We start from the raw sequence: 23,815 nt of genomic DNA on the forward strand, positions 1-23,815 counted from the left end.
TGGACTCAGTGACAGCTTTAGTTTGAGATGCGGGACCTCTGGTTAGAAAGCTCATTCATAGTCAACACAAATAAATTATACTTACTTGCTCAAAGCTTTGTACGTTTCTGTGTCTTTACCGGTTGGGGAATTTAATGTCGAACTGCAAATGTTTCAAACTTTACTGAAGTACAAATAGGCTACCTCGCTGCCTTAACGCTTTCATCGGTTATGAAGAGGCCACAGCGCCATCTATTGGTGATCATTAAGTTTAAACGTTTGATGAATGGAAAGCATGGCAAAATCTTATATTTGTTCTAATTTTGAACTTAATGATCATTTGAGCCAAATTAAATCCAGCCAGTTATGCATGCTACGTGTAATAACACATAGTCATTACAATTGTTCATTCCATGTGCAATATCTTAACGTGTATTTGTTTATTTAGTTAATTATTATGGGAAATAGTTCACCCATGTGCAAGTTTTTTTTTTTTTAATAGTTTCACTCGTGCAGTTATGTAATGCAATAGTTCATTCACGTGTAACATCACCAATATCCTCCCTCATTTAACCTGTCGGATCACTCTCATTTGTTTATCTTGTTACTTTGGGCACATTTTTATCTGCACTTGACTTGAGCCACACGCTTAGGACTTTGGATTCACACCTTGTATTATTTCAATTAGACAACTAGATAAGACAGTCGCTTTTTCTGTATTAGTTATATTACTGACTTAAACACTTACAAAATTCCCCTTTAAACGAGGTGGATTTTGTCTTCTTTTATTTTGATTCCTCACGTCTGGGATTCATCATCGTGCTAGTACTCAACATTATGCTTTGCTAAAAGCACCCAGACGCTACCCCAGTCTTGTTAATGATAGCAGATAGTACAAAGCTTAAACAGTAAAAACGTTGACTTTTACAGTTAAAAGCCGTCGTGTGTGTAGTCATCCTGTGTGGAGTAGTTGTGGCCCTGCTGCTGCAGCTCACTCTTTCTCCCCCAGTGCATTGTGGTCTGTGTGCTAGAGGAAGCTGCTGCACCGGAATCTGAAGAATTTGAGGTGTCCGCCAAGTCTGTCGTGTCCATCCATCTGTAACCTTATTTGCATTACATTTTTCACGGACAGACTGTAAGGTAAAGCTTCTCGTTTACCTCTTTGTCTTAATTCAGTGGACTTCTTCATTTGTAAGCTCAATCACGGCGCTAACATTAGCTCTAGAAGTTAACATCCTGCAGGAGAAGCTACTCGGCTAGTTAGTTGTTAATGCTATGCTAAGGCTGTCTTTTACCAGTTTCTGGACAGCTAGTGGGGCTGTTAGCTTCGGTTAAGAGCCAAATGTGCTTGTTTTATCAAGCTTGGAAGGCGAATAAATACAAAGGAATACGATTTCTTTTTAATCGAAGATTTCAGCATCAGCGTCACACCCACCGCGCTGTTACCGTTATAAAAATAACCGTGGCTAATTACCGGCTAATTTTCATACAACCAACTTACTGAAAGCGGTGGGACCTGGCTACTTAGCTGTCACAAGTGACCGTTATATGGTTTTATTCATTATCTTCCAAGAAAGGCTTTTAACTGCACTTAGAGAAGCATTTCACCTATGTCTGCTCTAAAGTGGATGTATTGAGGGACATTCATTCTCACAGCCTGAATGGTTTGGGTGTGTTTTTCAGTTTTACCAAGTTAGCACTTATATTGTTAGTGTTTACTGTGTTTATCGAACTTTTTTTTGGCAGATATCAGTCTGTTGGCAAATAAAATACATTTACAAGCAGAAAAGGTCAATTTCACGACTGCAAGTCGTTACACCACGTATATAAACTCACTGTTTTATGTTTGTCAGTATCTATTATTCTTTTTTTTATTTTCATTGTAGCTGTGTCATAACTAAGGTTGTGATGATGGTGCATTCGAAGCCGTTGATAATTTTTTTTTTTTTAATGATATTTTCCCTGTGGAATTGTTAAGTTTTTCTTTTTTTTTCTATTTTTTTTAATGAATCTCAAAATTGCATCTGTGCTAACTCCAAAGTAGTGTAAAGATGATTTTTAAAATGATGAATTCTTCTGTGTTAGACTCCTAGGGGGGATAAGTAAGATAACAATCCAACATTTATTTTTATTTGGCTGTGCAGGTTTCTCTTGGAAACCAATGAAAGTGACACATTTAAAAGAAGAATAATTTAAAACACAAATGCACACACACTGTAAGCACATAGCCTCCACCACACACAAGAAATTGTGTCTCCGAGATGTTTAGTAGCAAACTGTCAGCACTTTGTATAAAATGTTTACAACAGCAGCGGCCTGTCATTTTTAGTTCCAAAATGAGCTTTCAGTGCTTAGATTTTACAACATAACAATCCAGGTAAGGAACATCCCATCCATGGGAAATAATAGCACATGTGTAGTTTAATCTCTCTTGTCCTACGACTGGTGCAGCTGTAGAGCAGCTATCATAGCAGGAAAAGGAGTTTTTTTTCCTGTGGTGAGACAACACTCACAAAATGAACTGAGCACTTCCTGTCTCTCACTCTTTCAGGCCTGTCAGTAAAAGCCGACATGAAATACCCTCCATTTTAGACTAAGTCTTCACTGAACTGAACTGTAGCCAAATCAGAGTTTCTGTAGCAGGTATTTAGATTAACAAGTTTCGCATTGCTTGATTCAGTCTGTTTTTTCTTTCAGGGCTAACAAGAAGAAAACATGTCACAGGCAGATAAAATGAAGGTGAGACACGTACTACATCTGAACCAGTGCAGTACTCCCACTTCAACAATTTGTGCTTTGCTGCTTCCTTCACATTACTTCCTGCGTTCTGGTGTGGTTCCCAGCACAAGTACTACTGGGCCACTCAGACAAATTCTCAGCAGGCTTCTCACCACCCTTATGACTCAGTGATCCGGCTTCATGTGGACAGACAGGCCCAGAGGCAGAGCAAGAACATGAAACTTTCTTATCACTTCCTAACTCTGCAGGGTGGACAGGAATGCAGAGTTTGATACTGTGTTAGGCCCAACCTGAGCAAACTGGATCACAACATGAACTCACAGCAGCTGATCTGAAGTTGCTTCAGGGGAGGATAAAAGCTGCTGGTTTGCTTGTCTCTGCTTGGTGTGGCTTTCTGTGTAGGACAGGGTCATAAACATGGGAATGATGGGTTGAAGGTCTTTTGTAAATAAACTGCAGAGAAGTCGCTGTCAGCCTCCTGAATAACCTGCCTTTCTGTGAATGGATGTCATCTTTATGTTTACAGTTCTTGCTCTGCAAAGTGTGATTCACGTTTACTTCATTTAAGCTTAAACGTGACCTTTTCTTTTGCAGCAGGGACAGTTCAACAACCCTGAGACTCCAGGATATGTTGGATTTGCTAATCTGCCAAATCAGGTTCATCGCAAGTCAGTAAAGAAAGGATTTGAGTTCACGTTGATGGTTGTAGGTGAGTACACAGACCCTGTGTCACCCTGTTCATTTCTTACTGCTTGTTTGTGATGCTAACTTTGATGGTCTAAAATTAAAAGTTGAATTCGGTGATGTATTTTGGGTGTTCAGCTGAAAATCTTCTGTAAAAACCTTTCAGGGTAATCTTTGCCATTATGAAACAGATCATAAGTTTGTTCCTGTGTTTGGCTTTCTTTGAACAACCACCTGTTACACAACAGATCCAGATCTTTTGAACATCTGTAGTTCCTTTTCTTTGTGCGTCAGTAATCTGCTTCTTCTTTTTCTCAGCCATAGGTGTGTTGTGATGAGCATGAAGTTGGTATAAAATGACAGATGTCCCAGCAGTATAGTAGCTCAGCTGGCAGCAGCAGCGTGAACTCTTGATGTGAACACTGTGACTGTGTAAACCTCCCTGCTTGTCTGTGAGGGGGGAGGGTAGAAGCTCCCCTGAACGCTGCTGCTGCTCATCCTTTTTCCTTTAAAATAAACCAGAGAGGAATGCAGCCAAGCAGGCCTCCAGGGTCTGATTCACACAGCGGATGAAGGCCTGCTTGGCCAGCTATGCTTCAAGAATGCTAACTGAGTGCTAATTTGTAACTCACTGACTGTTGACTGTTTGTTCCTATGAAATATAAGAATGTATTTAAATTCTTAGTTCATGCACTTTTGAAAGTTGCCAGATTGGATGTAGTCAGGCAGGTTAAGCTTTTGCTTTGGCTCCACAGAAGTAGCATTCCAAGCTAAAGCTAATAAGTTAGAAAAATGAGTGAAGATATGCACATTACATTGTTACAATGAGTGCATAGCTTCTGCTGCTAAGCTGCTGCTGTATCTTTTGGTTTCCTGCAGAAGAATTTAACATAAGACTAAAACAAAGCTCAGCCAGCCTTTAGAAATCAGTGGAAAGAAGATATTTTAGGAAGCAACAAAGCTGTTCTCTGCACTATAAACTTTATCATTGAAACTGTCAGTATTTATTTTTGTGCAATGCAAACAACAGTCACAGTTACTTCACAGTATTCTGTAGTTTCTTGAAGGTTGTGTCATGGACATTTTGTTTTCTTTTTCTCTGAAACCCAACAAACTAATTCTGAACACTTCCAGACAAAACTGGCTTTGCTGAATGAGACACCTGACCTGGTCACAGGCAGAATTCCTGCTGAAGGAGACGGATTTAGCATCAGGATGTTTATTGGTGTCATGCCACAGGCTTTCTGCAGAAGACTGTGGATCTCTGTTGCCTGTTTGTTACAACTATACTCTGTTTTAACGCCACAACTGTGATTTTGATTGACTGTCTACCCCAGCCAAGTGTACAGTGTCCTACTTTTGAAACTTGATTATCCTGGTTTTAACAAAGTATTGTTGTCTTTGTCTGTCAAAGGTGAATCTGGACTTGGAAAATCCACCTTAATCAACAGCCTTTTCCTCACTGACCTTTACCCAGAGAGAGTCATCCCAGGAGCAGCAGGTGAAGCAAAGCAACTCTTAATAACCTTTCTTTGAAGCTGTTTGCACAACTTTCCCTAAAAACTTTCCTTTGCATGTTTTCCTAACAGAAAAGATTGAAAGAACGGTTCAGATTGAGGCGTCAACTGTAGAAATTGAGGAGCGAGGAGTAAAGCTACGCCTCACTGTGGTAGACACACCAGGATACGGAGATGCCATCAACAGCCAAGACTGGTATGAACACTTTGAACACTGTACACTGTTGACCAGATGAGGTATTTTTAGATGGAGATTACAGCGTTTGCCCTGTGATCTAAACTGTGATGAGCGTGAAGCCTTGTAATGTTTGGATCAAACGATATGAAGTTTGAGAACAGGGGTGAGAAACTTTCCTGAGCCTTTGATCAAAGTATTTAATAGGTACAGTATTTGTTGGCTTCCTATGGCCAAATATAAGCCTTTTAACAACTTGAATGTTAAGTTTTGTGCCAGGTTTGTTCATATTTCAACAGGAACTCCTACGCTTTAAAAGGAATTTCAAAAATTCTTCCTGTTTGAGATGTTACTTCTCATGTTCTTGAGGCTGTCAGACCGGTACTTCTGTTTAGATGTATTAAGTGATGCGTCAGCTACATCTGGCAAAAGCTGATGCAGTCCTACATGTTTTTTTTGATCTAAAAAAAATTCTCCAACTCCAGGAACTAGGGATTGATCGATTATCAGGCCGATATTTGGCATTTGGTGCATATCGGCATCAGCCTTTTTTTTAATTCGACGGCTGATATGAAACCCAATTCTAAACTGTGTTGTTTCAGCTCTAATGCAGCCACGCCGCTGTCTGCAGTCACTTCTCAGTCCCCGGCACTGTCCCACCAACAGTACCATCTGACTGGTTACAAGCAGAGCCGTGGCCCTGGTAACAGCCAATCAGCAGTCAAAGCTGTGCACATGCAGCGCTGCCTCTCTCTCTCACACACACAATTCATTTTTTTGCCTCTTCAAAATGCAAAGAAATGTCTTAGACTACAGAAATTCAGGAGCTGCTTGTTGATGCTTCTCTGCACAGTTTCGCCATCTACTCTATGGAAGCCCTAGGTGGTCAAAACATTTAAAATCAGTCATGTAAAACCAAACAGAAAATTATTTCAACTACATTACATGCATGTAAAAGACAGCTCAAACTCAATTTTGTCCAGTTTTATTGCAGTTACATTGAAATTTTGGAAACCTTTATTTACTGTGGAAAACTTGAACTGTTAATTTTTTAAAGTTTTCATTTAACTTTATAAAATATGCTGTTAACCCTTCACTTTGACTGCAAATTAATATTGGCTTCAAATATCAGTTATCAGCCTCCTCGCCTACTAATATCGATAGGCGGTATCGGCCCTAAAAAGTCTATATCGGTCTGTCTCTAGAAGAACAAAATCAGAAATAGTTTCAAACAAAATATAAACTCTCTTTGGTGTTTTTAATTAATTAATGTATTTATTTGAACAACCTGGAGGCATTTAAAGTTCACAAGGGTTTATATTGTAAAATTATTTCACGAGTGTTGATGTATTGTTGAGCTAATTTCCCCTTTTTTTCCCCAAACAGCCTTGTTGTAAAATAAAAAACAACACCTTTTTCTCATGTTTGAAAATATTCCTCTCCACCAGTTTCAGCACCATCATCAGCTACATCGATGACCAGTTTGAGCGCTACCTCCACGATGAGAGCGGGCTAAACCGTAGACACATAGTGGACAACAGAGTCCACTGCTGCTTCTATTTTATCTCCCCTCTCGGCCACGGGTGAGTGCACTTCACAAACAAAGCTTTGGGTCAGTCAGTCGTGTGTTTGCAGCTACGATTCTCCTGAATCTCCTCTCCCCTCTCCGCCCATGTCTGTCTCTCTGTTGGTCTGTTTCCTGTTGGAGCAGACTGAAACCCCTAGATGTTCAGTTCATGAAGGCCATTCACAATAAGGTCAACGTGGTTCCTGTCATCGCCAAGGCAGACACGCTCACCCTCAAAGAAAGGGAGAGGCTGAAGCGCAGGGTGAGGATAACAGTCGTCTATTGTTCAGGGTTTTTTCCAACTCCTGAAATAAACTGTTGTTGTTGTGTGCTGCGAGTGGTGATGATGTAATTTGAAACATGGCTTTAGATACACGGCGTCAGAGAGAGTATTAAAGATGTTAACATCTAGGGTGCTGCTCCACAGATTCTGGATGAGATCGATGAACACGGCATTAAGATTTACCACCTTCCTGATGCTGAGTCAGACGAAGACGAGGACTTCAAGGAGCAGACCAGGATCCTGAAGGTAAATTGTATCCTGTATGAAAATTCAACTGAAATGTTTTTATTTCTCTGTCATCTGAATCTGTCGTTTCATGAACGCCCCCCCTCTTCCCCAGGCCAGTATCCCATTTGCAGTGGTGGGATCCAACCAGCAGATTGAGGCCAAGGGGAAGAAAGTGAGGGGCCGCCTGTATCCCTGGGGTGTCGTGGAGGTGGAGAATCCTGAGCACAATGATTTCCTCAAGCTGCGGATCATGCTGATGTAAGTGAAGGAGGTTGCCTTCCTTAGAGTGGAAAACTGTTGTAGAATGAGAAAGTTTGAGACGTTGGGGCTGATTTTTCAGGCGGTTTTCCTACAAATACTGAGGAAAGAAACTGCAGCCAGCTTGTTAGTTTGCCAGGATGCCTTTCAACACAATCGACTACCTCTAACGTTGCCAGTAACTTCTTTGTTAAGGTGTAGCTGATTAAAACAAGGGATGGACCCGAAATGGAGGCGCGTAGCTCTTAAAGTGAAACTCAGTACCATCAGCACTGCCAGCTTAATGTGGTTAAACAGAGATAGTTTCTCCTGCGGAGTGGGTTAAAAACTTTTCATTATTTCCTGCCAACCAATCATCTGCCAGTATGAAGCACCAATCAGATTCTGGGGCGGGATTTAAACATTTAAAGATTTCCTTTGACCTACAGACTCTCGATTGATGACTTTTTTATGCTGAAGAAAATTTGTTTCTGTTGGCACAGTCAAAGTTTTAAAGCTACAGTACACATTTTTAATTCAGGTTTAGTTTTCACCACAGCTCAGTGTTTAAGCAGTAATCTGTCATTTCTAAACGTCTTCACTGACTTTCCCTCATCCCATCACAGAACCCACATGCAGGACCTGCAGGAAGTAACCCAGGACCTACACTATGAGAACTTCCGCTCAGACCGCCTCAAGCGGGGTGGCAGGTTGTCTTCCCATGGTTACGTTCTGCCTCTGTCTCCTGCGTACGTCAGCTTGCTTCTCTGCACCTCCCCCACCTCAAACAGCCAACCTGTGACTAGATCTGCGTTACATACAGCATATGAGGAAGATTCAACCCAAACTATGCACATATCAAGCTTGCAATACACAGCACATGTTTCATTGATAAAACATCCAGAGAAGTGCATACAGAGACAGAATAGCGTTCGCATAATGAACATTTGTATCATTTTTTAGTGCGGTAGATCTAACTCTTCATTTTGCATGTTTAACAGTGCAGCAGGGCGGGTCGTAGACCTGCTCTGTGGGCCTCAGTGGTTTGTGGGCTTACATGGTTAGTTTGTAGCTAAGTAGAACACGTAGTTGTAAACCAGTTGACTCATTTAACATAGTTTGGATATTTCATCATTTAACCCTCCAAGTAGAGCAGAGACATCCTTTAAGGCTTTCCTCAAAAACCCAGGACAAGGGAGTGGTTAAACTGCCTTCTCATTGGCTCTCCATCTGACCAATGATGGCTGTCCCGTCTTGATTTGTCCAACCCCAAGAGGTACCGTTTTTTATTTCCAGTTTGGGGGGAGGTACCGCTGTTCCCCTGACTCTCACGCTCACTGCTCCTCTCCTGAATCTGCTCTCATCTCTTTGTAGTTCTGTGTTGTAGACTCCCACTTTTCTGCCACCACTAACTCACTGACTCCACTTTCACTTTCTCAATGTGGCTTTTTGTTCTTGCCTCTAACAACGGCTACAACGTGCTCTCTAAAGCATGCACACGCAAACACAAACTCTTCAGCCTAACCAGCCATTATGCTTTATAAATGATCACACAAAGCGATTCTTCACATGAGATTAACTCAATGAGTGTTTGGATGATTAATGGGACACATTTTTCAGAAATATCAACAGTTAATTCTGTAACTCCGAAGGTAACTGTGGTTGTGTCATTAAAGCAGAAAGGGACCAGAGCCGGAGGAAATGGACAAGGACATGATCCTGCAGGAGAAGGAGGCTGAGGTAGGATGTTACACACGTTAAAGAATTATCATTTTTATCAGATAGTCACTCTTGAGTTAGGAAACATTTGGGAATATACAGTTGTTTTTGTCTTTATCAAATGGAAACCTCCAGTGTGAAAATATGAGGCAATGGGGAAGTTTAATTCCCGCAGTTTGTCAAGTGTCTGCTTGAGGCTGGCCTCAGAAGTTCCAGAAACCACAAACGCACCAAGCCAAAAAAAGCTGTTTTCACAGCAGAAATAAACATGTTTACACGGTACAAAAACAACTTCAGTCTAGGTAGCCAATAGCCAATTTTTTTAACTGTACAGGGGTGAATTTGTCTTGTTTATCCAGCAGTTTAGATACTAAGATGACGAGTTTACCCAACCAGAGGCACAGCTCAGCTGTATCTGTTATTGTGGAGAGTCAACGTCTGCCCCATTCCTAATATGGCTTCCACCAACGATTTGCTTAAAACTCTGTTTCAAAAGCAGACAGGTGACATCACAGAGATTTAGTCCATTTATTATACAGTCTATGGTCTCCATGTTGATGAAAGTGAACCCCTGAGAATGGTTAGCTTACAAGTCGAAGACTTTGCTGAATTGTTATTAAAAACAGGACACCCAAAATGTTAACCCGTCCTTACAAGAATGTTCACCGTCCCCTATAGATTTTAAAAACGGTGCAATTTAAGAGCATTTTATATATGGGTCCAGTTGTTTCAAATTAAAAATATCAAGGCCCGTGTCCAGTATTTGTGTAGCATTTCACATCCTCTGGACAAAAACTGCCCTTTGCAGCAGCTGTTTGTTTTCTGCATTTTCTTATAAAAAATAAATAAATGAAACTTTCAGAAGATGCTTGTCACTGTCACTTCGTCAGCAGTGATCAGTTAAAACGAGGAGCAGGACTTCTGATACCAACTTTGCCAACAAAAGCAGAGGTTTGTAAGGAGGAAAAAGTAGAAGCACTTTGTTTTACAAGTCTGAATCTGACACTTGTGCTACATAAGGATGGGTACCAAATTAGATACTTCTATAGGTACCGACCGCATTCTGTCAAAAGTGCCAGGTACTCATTCACACAAATTTAAAAGGCACCTTATGTAGGTACCTAAATGCATCCTTATGACTGTGAAGGAGTGGAAGAGTAGGGGATTTTCCATGCTGGACGTGAAAACAGCATTTCAAGGTTATACATTGAAGAATAAATATTTTAAATTGAAAAAAGAAAAAGTTTTATTATTCAGCCAATTGATGTTTTTTAACAAATTAACGCAAAAAAGTTCTGAAAATTGGTATCGTTGTGTACCGATACTGATTGACAGGTAGTGGTCATCGGTACCGTATTGTTTCAGATGTGAAAGGTACCCAACTCTAGTGCTACATCTCAATATCTACAGACACTGAGGCAGAGTGGGCCACCAGGGCAAAAACTTGCTGTGATTGGATGTAGACACTAAACGATACATTTAGTAAAAATAATTTATCACAGGTAAACAGAGAACATAGATGTAAAAAATGACACATGAATGCTCTTTGTTGTACAGTTGAGACGAATGCAGGAGATGATTGCCAAGATGCAGGCCCAGATGCAGAAGCAGGGAGACGGAGAGGGAGAAGGTCCACACCAGTGAGAACTCCATGGTAGGAGCTTGACCAGCTGTGGTCCAGACACACTGTGATCATTCATTTCCCAGCCTATGGAACATCTAATCTCCTGTGCTGTGACTTAAACCACGCTCTGTTATCTCCTGATACAGCTCTTTTGTAATTCTTTGCTTAACTTTGAATTCCAAACACGAGTGTGTACCTTCTCTTTGTTTTCCTCTGCAGGTATTTGAGCCACTGCCAGAGTTTGACCCTTGTGGGATGACTGACTGCAGAGACGCTGTAAAGGCCTTCTGGTTATTGACTCGTACTGCTTGCCACTATTTTTTTATTTCAATCCTTTAACGGATCAGGATTCATTCTTTTTTTTTTAAATACATTAAAGTATATTCAAACAGTGTTATCTTTATATATTCACACGGTTCTTTCAGTTTTTTTTTTATTTTGTGTCATATTTTTAAACCTTTGCCAGTTATCAATGAAGTCACAATATATATCTACATAAACCACAAACTCGTAGGGATGTCTTCTTCTTTTGTGTTACCTTGTTGTTTATTTTGATGAGAAAACCAAAGTTTCGCTGCTTGGTGAAGTGCTTTTTAAATCTAAAACATCTCTGAAAGCAGGTAGTTACTTACATCGACAGAGTCAACTATGGTGAAGACTAGTAGCAGAAATAAAAGACATGAAGTTAGTCTTTGTTTCATGTTTTTGTGTCCCAGATTTGACCAGTGTTAATCATGTTAACCATCTCTGCATGTAAAACTTTGGGATCAGCTTCTCCCTGTCCTGCCCAAACCTTTACTCATTACTGCGTTTCTCAGACCAGTGTCTTTGCGTACAATGGAATTCAAGTGTTGTGAAGCTTCGTTTGAGATTAATATAGATGAAAACTGTGACCCTTGACCTCTTACAGTCTTCCTGTGGACCTGTCAAATGAAGGACAGACAGACGAGGTGCCCTGCCTCTGTTTGGTGCTTTCAGACATCTTGATGTGTTTCCTCCTCTCTGTAAAATGAAGTCATGTGACAGGGAGCATTTCCTGTTTTCTACATTAATTGATGCAGTGAGTAGCTGAAAACTGCTGAGTACTTTGTACTTTCTATAACTGTGGAGATTACAGGTGACCCGATGAAGTCAGTGTAGCCAACGTTCCCCTCACCAGCCAAGATGTGAGTTCTTGACATTCCTCTTTGTGCTGTTGATATCCAACCGTAAAAAAAGAACCAAATATTGTTTTTGATGCATATATTGTAATAAAAGTTTTATTAAGCTTCATTCAGTTCTTGTGTTTCATGCTTATTTATCCACCTTACCATGACCCATGATGAACCAAAGGAGGGCTGTTGTATGGAAGCACATTACTGCCACACAGGAAAAAAATAAATCAGGGTTATATTATAAAATGAAACATTTCTTGTTATAACATTTTTTTTCCATAGTATAACAGAATATCTTCACATTTTTTAGACGCACAAAACTTTTTATTAAGACCATAGACTCACTGTGAAGTACATTGCTTTGCTGGCACTTTGCCTTATGCAGTGAACTAGAATCGCTATGCTCCAAAATAGGGAAACACCACTGTTGACATTTCTAGAAATTTGTGGTGAACCAGAAAAATGCATAATTTCTCTACATCTTAACTCAAACATCACACAGAATTTAATCTAATCATGTCGATGAGCTGATTTCCCTGTTTCACATTTAAACTTGATAGTAGTGAATGTTCTAATAACCTGGAAAAACACCTCACAGAAAACTTCACATTATGATTTGATCCAGGTCTTCTCTTCTATCCTGGCATGGCAGCAGTATGCCTCCGTACTGTTGATCAGTCAAATGAACAAAAGGGTTTTAATGCACATCAGCTGGTGCCTCCTCCTCTCTCTGTGGTTGTGCCTGATTTGTTAAACTGAAATAACATCTCTCCTGCCCTTAATGATGAAGTGACTGTTATAACAGCAGGTTGATTTTATAAAACTACAGGGCTTACCTTCCTTCAAAGAAAGAAGTAAATAAAAATGATATAAAATGGTAGTTAAGGAATAGCAAGTGGTAGGACGTCTTGAGGGCTTGCCTATATTATCAGATAAATGACAGGATACAAAAAGTCTAAAGTACAGAAAGATGGATCAGAGACAGGAAGAAGGTAGAAGTCATGTTATGCAAAAGTCACTCTATTAAGTCTTTTAGTGAAATTTGTGGGTCTTTGGCTTTCCTCCCAGCCCACAAAATGTGATATTTAATGACCACACCTGTACTTAGTAGTCAGGGCTTGTTAATGTTTAATCCTGACCTAAAATGAGCTGTTTGGATTTTGGGGATTTTCCGACGTCAGTGATTCCCTTTTTTCGACCAATCAGGAGCCACCGGAGCAGATACCCCCTCCCAGCTGCTAGCGGGGAGGAGAGTGCTGAAGTTGAAGAGCCATCACTGCTTTGGTTTGGCTGTGAACTAATATGGTAATATGGTAAGAAATGTTGTTCCTCTTTCAGTTGGGGACAACTTTACTTTTCCCCCGGACCGATTTGACAGCAACACTGCCTCAGCTGTGCCAATGCACTATAGTTGCTGCCTCTCACTGAGACTGTTACTTGCAACAGCATGCAGAGAGCATTCAGTCATCATGGCATTATTGCTTTCTTGTCAAGTGCTCTGTGGCATTTTCCAAAATAATTAGCACAAAAGAATAATGTGACATGTCCTCCATGGTGGAACTTAATGTAGGCCTATACACATTAACGAAATGAGGTGGGGTTCTGCCCAAAGTCACGCACCATAAAAGTAACGAGTAACATAAAAAGTTTCTTTCCATAGAGGGTAACTAAGTAAAGTAAGGGACTACTTTTTCTAGAAGGAACGAGCAAACACTATTTTTTAAAAGTAACTTCCCCAACACCTGTGTTTTGTCATCAAGCATGAGGAGGTGAGCTTATTGAGAGCTTTTTAGGGGATGAAGGAAGATCTCGAGGAGCTGTATGGGGGAGCCGGTGAAAATGCTGAAAGAGGAGTCTGAACAGATTGGAGTGGATGGAGGACAGCAGAGGGAAGGTCATAAAGAGATTTTTGCAGTCGTTCAGTCTGGTTGTTATAAATGTGTGAATGAGTGTTTTATCCGACAAGAAATAAACAGGAGGGACATGTTTGACTTTCAAAAATTCATTGCACCAGACTTCTTTGCATGTAAGATCCACACTGTGTGTTCATGTTTGGGATATTGGCTTTTGTTGCTTGAAACTGTCAATATCTTCAAATTCCCTGCTGGGATCTCATGTTTATCACTGTCTGCACACTGCAAAACACTGAAATCTTACCAAGTGTTGATATGAGTCGCATTCACTTGTCCAGTCGAGAAAAATTACTTCATTCAATTTATTTAAAGACAAAATTGAGGTCTGAATTGCCTGTAAAGAGTAAAAAAAAATCTGCCAGTGACGTAAGAAAAATGTTCTTTTACTGAGACGTCACTGTTATCTTGACAAGCACATTTCTGGCAGATTTTTTTTAAATTAAGTCTACAAAGACTTTTTTTTTACTGAAATAAGACAAAAACACTTGGTAAGATTTCAGTGTTTTGCTGTGCAAAGACACAGCTGTCAGTGTGCATTAGTTTCATGCTTGTTTTTGTCAGTGGAAAATTTATTTAAGAGTAAAACACAATTTCTTTCTTTTGATGAAATATAAAAACATTTGTCTGTGTCTATCACTGCAGTTATAAGATGAATGATTTTTGATACTGTGGTCCTGTACCCTGTAATCTCATAACAGCAAAATAAGATGAAGTTTTATGAATGAATGCTCCACTGATGAGCTGATCATTGAACATGTTGGCCCTAATCAGGTAAATGAACATTAAGCAAACAAGACCGACTCACCGAACATTTGCACAAATAATGTCACAACAAACACAAAACAAGATCCTCACAACAACCGGACATTTTCCATAGACTTTATTATAGTTTTTTTCATCTCAGTCTAACAGGTATACACAACGCTCTACATGTCATGGCTTTTTTTGTCTTAAATACTCCGCTCTTAAAGAAAAACTGTAAAAATATTTAATTATAACTAATTAAAAGATCTCTCAGGGGCAGCACTAGGAAGGGTGCAAAGATACGAGGCGTTGTTGGGTCTTCTGTGGTCCTTTTCTGAACTGTGGGTAGGTCTGGGAAACAGTAAAACTGGGGTCAGGGGTTCAGTCACATCCATCCATCAGGTTTTCACCGCGAGGACTGGGTGGTGTTACCATTCAAAGAAAACCTGAAACAGAAAAATAAATGAATGAATCATCTCTGTAGAGCAGAAGAGAAACAGGTTTAAAAGCTGAGACTGGTGCCTCACCTGCACACTCTCTCCATCATGTGTGTGACGAGGCGGTCAGAGATCCCTGGACAGGACTCCTCTGCCAGGTTAAAGGCGTTTTCCAGCTCCTCGATGGCTCCGACGCCTGCGCCGCTTGCCCGCCGCTTCTCTTTCAACTGGTGGAAAAAAAAAAGCTGCTTTAGTCCAACAAATGTGAATTTTAACCCTAGAACAACTCAAAGTTTATGCTACACATACAGAAAAGCTTTGTATAGGTTACAATGATGGTACCAGAGCTGAAAAAAGGTCAGCCTCAACAATTAAGAGTTTTTTTTTTTTAACTGTTCTAAGATTAAATAAACACCTGGCCTAGAGAGTTACTTTACGAAGTAAAAAGGGCTACACTGATGATGTGACAAACCACTTCAGTAAAACTGAACAGGTTCATCCTCTGAATTTATTTGGTTTACAAAAAGAAAAAAAAACATCAGGACCTGTTTGACGACCTGAGTCGCTTCATTTTGTACCAAGAGAAAGAAAATATTCAAATACCTGGTTGAAGTGTGAACATGCTACATGTTTCACAGGTTTCTGACATTGTACTCTAGGTAACAAATCAAGGTATCTCAAAACCAGGACCAGGGCTTATTAGGGCTTATGAACAACACATAACCAGGATACTTTTTTTAGACTGGATTACCTGCTCTAAATTAAGACCAGCTACTAGTTCCATTTAACTGTTAGAAAAGAGTCATGTTTTTATTTGATAGAAAACCATGAATGACTTTTTTACAGAACTAAAAAAGAAGTTTTTTTGTGATATAATCTGATTTAGGAAAGCTAGATAGATACTGGATTCTTTAACGTGAACAAATAATCCAGTTCAGCGTACCTCTCTGAAGATGGGTGTTACCAAAGCAGACAGGCATTGTGACTTGGGATGTCTTTTCACTGAATCTCCTGTCTGGAGAAGAAGAAAGAGAAACAGGTGAACTGATGATTCATTAAACGTTTGACTGCCGTTCAGAGCTGCTGCTGAGTCTTACTTCTGAATCTGTGTATGTGTAGCCCTTCTGTAGCTTGTTCAGAGAGGTAGGTCTGACTGTGGGGAAGGTCCACATGGGGCACGTGTCCACATCACCGTCAGCATCCCTGAAGCCGTGATGGAAAGAAAAGAATGAAGGGAGGAGAGAGAAAAGTAGAGACTTCTTTTATAATATGATCATCCAACAATCCAATTCAATAAAACCAGAACAAAACTGTTAACTACACACAGTTTTTTTAAAAAATTCATGGATATAAGTGTGTGTGAACATTAAGTGTTAATTTTAAAACTGAGAGTAGAAGCCAAAAATGCCAGAAGCTGCAGCTCTTTGAGTGACTTCTTGAGGTTGTTTCAAAACTTCATGATGCTTCACTTTGAAGTCTTGATATGTACGGGCTTCAGACCCAACCTTGAACACATCACAATGCAACTTTATGTTACTTTTCATTTAGTTAAAGAGGGGTATTGTGCTCTACTTTAAGGTTTTATACTGTCCCTCTGGCACCCTCGTTGTCACGTTACATGATTCACAGCCAAAAACTCCTATTTCAGCCTCTGTCAGAACATTTAATTTCATGATCATGATCCTGCTCAATTGTCTCTTCTGGGCTTCTGTACATGCGTGTCAGTGTCTGTGTCTGCCCCAACCCTCTCCTCTGCCTGTATGTTGATGTTTTGGTTGCATTTCTGAGAGGAGAGTAAGCGTGGTTTTCTCAGCCAATCATAGCACGCCCAGTGCTCAAGTGACTTGGCATGTTGATAGCAAGTTGAAGAAGCTAATCAGAGCAGCTACGATAGTGGATGCAGCACGGAGGAAGAAAAGCACGACCAAAGTGAAACGAAATGCTAAACAGATAAAGTTTGCTTTTGCCTATGGGCACTTGGGGAGCAGGACGGGATGAAGAGTGAGAAGTTGGCTTTCTACTAACCACGTATGTGTCAAATACCTGTGATTAGCTTGTGCTAACATGCCAAGTCAGGTGCATGTAGAAACGCGACGCTACAGGTTTGTGCTGGGCTAGTGATTGTGTTCATGTATTCACAGTTGGAGGCAGTGGGTGTGTGCTGCCGCTGGCACTGAGCCAAGAAGGACCAGCCCAGTTTGGATGCTGTGTTTACTAACAAGTGATGAAAATTCCTGCAGACCCGACCTTTAAATACTTGCCTTACCCAGTTTTAATTTGGAACCAAAATTCTTGTGGGGAACTTTCTGATTTGGAGACTCCAACAAACAAAGCAGCACTTCTTACATCTTTGCTTATTTTGTCCTTTACATGTATCAGTAGAGTTTTCTGACAAAAAAATCCCCTCACCCTCCATTCTTTAAACAGTAAAATGTTTCACTCACTGCAAATATTTGCTGTTTCTCCAGCATGTACATCAGCTGTAATCTTCTCACCTGAGGCCCATGAAGCATCACCCCGATGGTGGTTATAGCAGAATACTTAACAGTTATAATCAATCTGATTGTAATGGTTTCATTTGTTTGTCTGCATCATAACAAGGCTTCACGTGAGAAATTTTATCAGGAAGCCCAGGTCATGAATAAAAAACCTAACTAAATATTCATCTCCTCTTCTGTACAGGAGCCTTCAACATCTTTAACATTTATCTTCAACATTGGTTCTTTGGGAAATACAACTGCAGGTTGTGTTTGTTTTTACAGACTCACATATCTGAGTCATCAGAGCTGGATTCCTCCCCGTGTCCCTCAGACTTCCAGCGGCGGTAGCGGTCGATCAGCTCCGTCAGATAAGCCGTCTTCTTGGTATAACGTGTAATGAACTTGTGTTTCAGGAGCTCTTTGGCTGTTGGCCTCTGCGCAGAAATATTAGAAAATCAGAAGCAGCCAAAAGACACTAACACAGCTGGGATCAGCAGTCTAATATCACACAACACCACTGTCTCAATTCTTAGATTTCAGAAGATTATGACTTAGTTTGGGTTTAAAATTCCTATTAAGGACATGGCATGATAATCTCCTCACAATGACCTAAGTCTTATACTCTTAACTTCAGAACCAATCTGGAATTATTCTTCAATTTTCTGACCCTAATTAGACTCTATAAGCAGCATGTCTGAGCTCTTTTAGCTCCACTACAATGTCTGCACATGAATCAATTACTCACAAAACGAGGGTCTTTATTTAGACAAGCCTCCACAAATTCTTTGAAGGGTTTGCTGTATGGTCCCTCCAGCGTGGGTGGAGTGTTTTTCGGGATAAGGAAAAGGACCCTCATGGGATGGAGGTCAGAGTTTGGAGGTTCCCCTTTAGCCAACTCAATGGCTGTGATTCCCAGGGACCAAATATCAGCCTGAAGGGGAGGCACAAGGTGCGTTTACATCTTTTACAGACACCAGAAAGTGTGCAAGGAAGTCACATTGAGCTTTATTAAATTCTCTGTTGTATCTGAGCAGCTCTTTCTGTCAGACTCACCTTGAAGTCATAGGCAGACTGTTTGATAACCTCTGGAGCCATCCAGAAAGGTGTGCCAACAAATGTGTTCCTTTTAATCTGCGTGTCAGTGAGCTGTCCCGCCACCCCGAAATCTGCCAGCTTCACGTCACCCTGCTCTGACAGGAGCACGTTGGCGGCTGGGAGAGTGACACATGGAGAGAGACAGCATGAGACACAATAATAACAGCATAAAATGACCGTTGAGCCTCATTTTAAGCTATGACAGCTGCTTTCACTCCTGCAATAAAATCCTTAAAATCTACAGACGTGTTCAGGGGTGAGCTGCATGTGCTGAAATTTCTACCCCTACTTAACCCAAACTTTTTCTTACAAGCCCCCTGTGAAAGTCAAATTTCCAAAAGAAGTGAGCTGATAAGTGAACAGGTAACAGTTCACATAGGTGTTTTGGAGGTGGTGTAACAGTTTACCAGTACAGCATTCAACTGGTGTTCATTTAAAATCTGTAGAAAGAAGCTTCATGCTCTTACATGCAGGGATGCACTGATCCAACTTTTAAAGTCCAAATGTGCGTATGAGACTGAGCATTACATTTTGGCAACTTCAGGCTTTTCTAACTTTGTAAACCAAAAAGAATTAAAACATTTTTTTAAAATTGACTGTACCATTATTTTATGGGATTAAGCTCCTCTCTGGATCCTGTGGAGGTGGTGACTGACAGAAAAATGATGGACAAGCTGTTGTCTTTGATGGATAACATGTCTTACCCCTTTGTTAAGGCTCTTTACCTTTATGCTATCAGTCTGTGCACATTTCATATTTGACATCGATTCTTTACATGATTCATGTGATATGATTTTGGAAAATAATCCAATGGCGATATTTTTGGACCAACACTGCAATTGCGATTTTTTGGGGGGGTGTTTATTTTCTACATTATCCACTTAACACAAGCAATAAACTGTTCTATAGTATGACCAACACAACAAATGATACTGTCAACATATAAACAACTTTTTCCTGTATGCCAGGCCTACATGTAATGATGAAATGAGATGAATTGAAGCATAAATTAATACAAATAAAATATCTTGACTTAACTGTTTAACAATCACAGCAGAATATTGACTGATTCAATCAATCAATCAATCAATCAATCAATCTTTATTTGTATAGCCCCAAATCATAACAAATGTTATTTCAAGACACTTTACAAAAACATTTACAGGTCTAGACCCGTAAATGTTAATAAAATTTTTTTTGATTGATTCAACTTCAAGCCTTGTAGATGTGTAATAAAATTATCATTGCTAACCTTAAATACAATCAGAGAGAGGAACAAAAATTGCATTCTTGTACATTGCAAAGTTGGTTTAAATTCAATTAATTGTTCAGCCCTATTAAATAGTCCTGTACATATTTTTTCTGGTGACATTACATTCTCCTATTTGATATATTCTTACTGTAATGTTTTCACTACACACTTCCTTGTTTGCTGCTGTAACTCAGTAAATTCCTTTGATGTGGGATGAGTCTTTTCTAATCTCATCTCATAAATATGTAAATGTGTGGGGAGTTTATCCTAACAATAATTACAATTTAACTGTCAACCTCAGCAGTGGGTAAGTGAGGAACCAAACGTGAAGGTTTTCGTCAGAGTTGTTGGTGAAACAAGTGTGAAAAACACTTGTATAATATTCTGTATAACTGTATAATATTCATAATCCTATGGATGCTATTGACAAAGTGCACGCACATAATTTCTATCAACATAGAAGATCATGGAACTGAATTTAACAAATCTGCTCCAAGGATCGGCTCTGTGTCTCCAATATTCAGACTTATTGTTTAAGTCTGTACTGGACCATTGCCTGATACCAGAATTGGGGCGTCCATATTCTACTCATCCACCAAACCAGTGAATATGATGGTTCACATGTGACACTAATATACAAGCAAAGAGTGTCTGTAAAGTCATACTCCGCCTTCCTGACCATCTTGGATGCCTTGTAGACATTACATTGTGACTATGCTCTTAATGATCTGTCTGGCCTCACGAGACACTCTCTGATCAGGAAAACCTCCCACAGTGAGGGAAAAAATGGATAAAAAAGGGTATTTCACAGTTTCTTCCCCCATTTAGTTCAGAAACAGCTTCAAACATCGGAGCCTTTTGGATGAGAAATTGATGACATTTCAACATGATCAACAAAAACACATTACTTTTTCTGTTTTTGTTAATTTGCCACATTGTGTCATTTGTTTTATTCTAAAATTCTACGTAGTAAAAGTGCGTCATCATATTTAAGTAACTGCAGAAAACAAAAAATAAATGCAAAATCAAAAACATGATATAATTTTTACACCTACAGTATGCTGTGAGGTTGCACACAGAATGTGTTAATTAATGCATGCAGCTTCACAGCATATTGCAAACACCTTTTCCACTCAAGCATCTGGTTAAAGACTGAACAAAAATTCCCATCAGGCTTAGAATTGAAAAATGACAGTTACCTGCAAAATATTTAATTTTTTTTTTTCTGTGAGGTGTGTTGAGAATGCAGTTTACTACCTTTGATATCTCTGTGAATCTTCCTTTCAGAGTGCAAATACTCCAGACCCTTCAGTATTTCTCTCAGAATAGTAGCAATGTAAGTTTCTTCAAGAGGCCCTGGACGGAGCTGGGAGGAGGGGGGATAAAAACAAGAGAACAAAAAAGGGGAAGTTGGGACAGAAAAAAGGAAAGAAAGAAAGAAAGAAAGAAAGAAAGAAAGAAAGAAAGAAAGAAAGAAAGAAAGAAAGAAAGGGTATCAGAAACAAGTGGCGAGTTAGGCTGCTCAGGTACTTACAGTGTAATCTTGCGACACCCGCATAAAACTTTGCAAGCTGTATAAAAATATTAATCTGCTTACCAAATCCAGAGCAGATCCTCCACCTAAATACTCCATGATAATCCACAGTTTGGTCCCCTGAGGGAGCAAAATATTTTGATTAAGATTCAAATAAGCTGTTATTTGGCATAATGTAAATGAACTGTGTGGCTTCATTATTCACCTTTAGATATGATCCAAAATACTTTGTAACAAAAGGGCTATCGCACTGGCTCAGCACTGTGATCTCCTGTTGAATGTCTTCAATCTCATCCTCCGCCTCCTCCAAATCTATTATTTTAATCGCCACCACCTCCTTTGTGCGGTTGTTAATGCCTTTGTAGACCTCTCCAAAGGACCCCTTCCCAATCCGCTCCTGCTTGGTGAAGTATTCCTCAGGGTCCAACCGGGTGTTCTGTTCAGGACAAAAAATCAAAGTATGGACAGAAATGAATGGGAAAGTAATAATATATGAATGACTTTTAAATAAAGGTTGACAAGATATGACAGCAAGAGTCATATCTGCCTGTTAGCCTGCATAAAAATGTTACATTACACATGATCAAATACAAAAAAAAACTTTTATATGTGTGTCAAGTGTCAACGGCCATCTATTCAGTCACAGCCTGTGTAATTACACAGCTTGTAGATCGACCTTTGAGCCAGGATGTAACTGAAGATGCATTACTCTAGTGTTAAGTGGATGTGTCTCTCTCATCTCAGCAGGAAATGAGTTATCAATTTGGAGTTGGGTGGAGTCATAAAAAGAACTTGTTAAATGTAAATTTCTCTATTGTGTACAGCACATGAAAGCTATGACTGTGAAACAATGGACGCTTTCATTATATCAGTACACTTTCATATAACAGAGTTTTTAATGTGCACTTTTGTCAGAAATGTTGCCTTTGAAAAGCATGTTGTAACACTTGAATTGAAGGCTCAGACCCCCACCCACCTACTAATGGAGTAAGTGACAGTCATGGGGGTTCGCCCAGTCTCAGACAAGAAGAAGGGAGGTGACAGTGAAAAGAGGGTTTCTGTACCTGGTTCTGCATGTTTTGAAGGTGTGCCATCCCCGCTGTAGGTCGCACAAGACAGGGACAGCCACAGCTCTCTCCGTCCGAAGTTTTTAAATGGTGCTTTCGGGCTTTTCTTCCCCTCTTTCTTGCTGTCTAGGAAGCAAGCTAGCTCGCTAGCCAACCAGATAAACACCCAATCTGCTGGCTTTAACGGGCTGTCACTCCGCGCACTGTTTTCGGCCTCCAAGTCCCACGAAGGACCGACGAGCCCGGCGACACAACCAGCTACTGACTGAGAGACTCCATTTATGTCGGCAGCGATGTACAAGAGGAAAAAATACTCCTTCCGTGTTTAAATATTTAATTCATTTCAAGGAACGTTTAGCCTGTTGTTCATTTGAAGCTTGAGGAGGACAAAATAATGGCCCAGATGAAAGACGCATGCGCATCGGTTTGGAGGAAGGGGGAATCATGGGAGATGTATTTCTTAGCAATTATGAACTTTTCTATAAAACTTTTATTCTCCGTTGATATTTTGCTTATGGAGATTACTCCTGGTGTATTAGTCTGTCCTCAAAGAATAATAATAATAATAATAATAATAATAATAATAATAATAATAATAATAATAATAATAATAATAATATAAAATAATAATAATTTCTTCTTTAAAAGTTTATTTTCACTACATTTTATTTCACTTTACTTTGTACAAAATACACAGAGAACATTTTAAAGAAATTTGTTTCAATATCCAAAGCTGTAAATGCTGACTTTTAACAACTTTAACATGTACCTGTTTATGAGCAATTGTGTCACATACATTTCAGGTTTGAATTCAAGGCTCATTTATGTTTTACATGTTTTGTTTTAGATGTGTTTGGATGTCCAAACAAACAGTATTAGAATAAAGAAATGAAAAATTAAATTAGCAATAATAAGGGAGGAAGAAAAGAGTAAAGTAGAGTCAAAAGATTAAAATACAAAAGTGATACTGACAGTAGACAAGCTCATGTTCAGGTACTACCTCTTAAAAAAACAGAGGTAATATATGCATTAGTGGCATCCCATGATGTATCTAAACCATGTGGGTTTTTTTCATTTCTTCATTGATGAGGTCATTGAATACCCACAGTGCTGAGAAAGCATACTCTTGGTATCTTTCTGACTGTTTCTATCATCTTTTCATTGATGAATCTGCTTGCACCCTGTAAGCAGATTTTTGAGGTGTTGTTAATAAAAATGAGGGGCCAGCCCATTTGGTCAGAATTTTGAAAATAAAAAACAAAGGTTTTAGCCTTCGGGCTTTACTCGAAATAAACTAGAATTCCATCGAGAAATAGGATTTCAAAATTTCTCAAGTCATTTCTATGAAGTATTTGTCCCCCGTCCAAGCCAGTTGGAGCCAGTGTGC

At 39.6% G+C, this 23,815-nt stretch overlaps 2 protein-coding genes across 5 annotated transcripts; one reads left to right on the forward strand and one right to left on the reverse strand.

Moving 5' to 3' along the window:
- Positions 1-925: 925 nt before the first annotated feature.
- Positions 926-12,024, forward strand: septin2 (septin 2). Of its 4 annotated transcripts, none has more exons than XM_074688446.1 (13): positions 926-1,119; positions 2,677-2,718; positions 3,313-3,427; positions 4,817-4,903; positions 4,992-5,115; positions 6,543-6,677; positions 6,806-6,923; positions 7,089-7,190; positions 7,285-7,430; positions 8,036-8,158; positions 9,086-9,149; positions 10,686-10,782; positions 10,972-12,024. In XM_074688446.1, the coding sequence occupies exons 2-12, from the start codon at positions 2,695-2,697 to the stop codon at positions 10,770-10,772; spliced, it is 1,125 nt and encodes a 374-aa protein (XP_074544547.1). In that variant the 5' UTR covers positions 926-1,119; positions 2,677-2,694; the 3' UTR covers positions 10,773-10,782; positions 10,972-12,024. The 4 variants fall into 4 exon arrangements, with proteins under 4 accessions (XP_074544547.1, XP_074544549.1, XP_074544548.1 ...); XM_074688448.1 differs by having other exon boundaries at positions 8,036-8,119; XM_074688447.1 differs by having other exon boundaries at positions 927-1,119; positions 9,089-9,149.
- Positions 12,025-14,713: 2,689 nt separating this feature from the next.
- On the reverse strand, positions 14,714-22,546 carry stk25b (serine/threonine kinase 25b). Its single transcript, XM_074689389.1, has 11 exons — positions 22,426-22,546; positions 21,567-21,797; positions 21,425-21,481; positions 21,085-21,193; positions 18,534-18,691; positions 18,226-18,411; positions 17,769-17,914; positions 16,098-16,203; positions 15,944-16,015; positions 15,091-15,227; positions 14,714-15,009 (listed from the first exon to the last, which is right to left on the reverse strand). Exons 1-11 carry the CDS (start codon positions 22,453-22,455, stop codon positions 14,970-14,972), a joined length of 1,272 nt encoding a protein of 423 aa, XP_074545490.1. The 5' UTR covers positions 22,456-22,546; the 3' UTR covers positions 14,714-14,969.
- Between the last annotated feature and the right edge of the window lie 1,269 nt (positions 22,547-23,815).

The sequence above is a fragment of the Halichoeres trimaculatus genome, unplaced genomic scaffold, assembly GCF_033239565.1.
Source record: "Halichoeres trimaculatus isolate MK-OKI-2021-1 unplaced genomic scaffold, fHalTri1.1 fHalTri1_scaffold_15, whole genome shotgun sequence".
Lineage (NCBI taxonomy): Eukaryota > Metazoa > Chordata > Actinopteri > Labriformes > Labridae > Halichoeres > Halichoeres trimaculatus.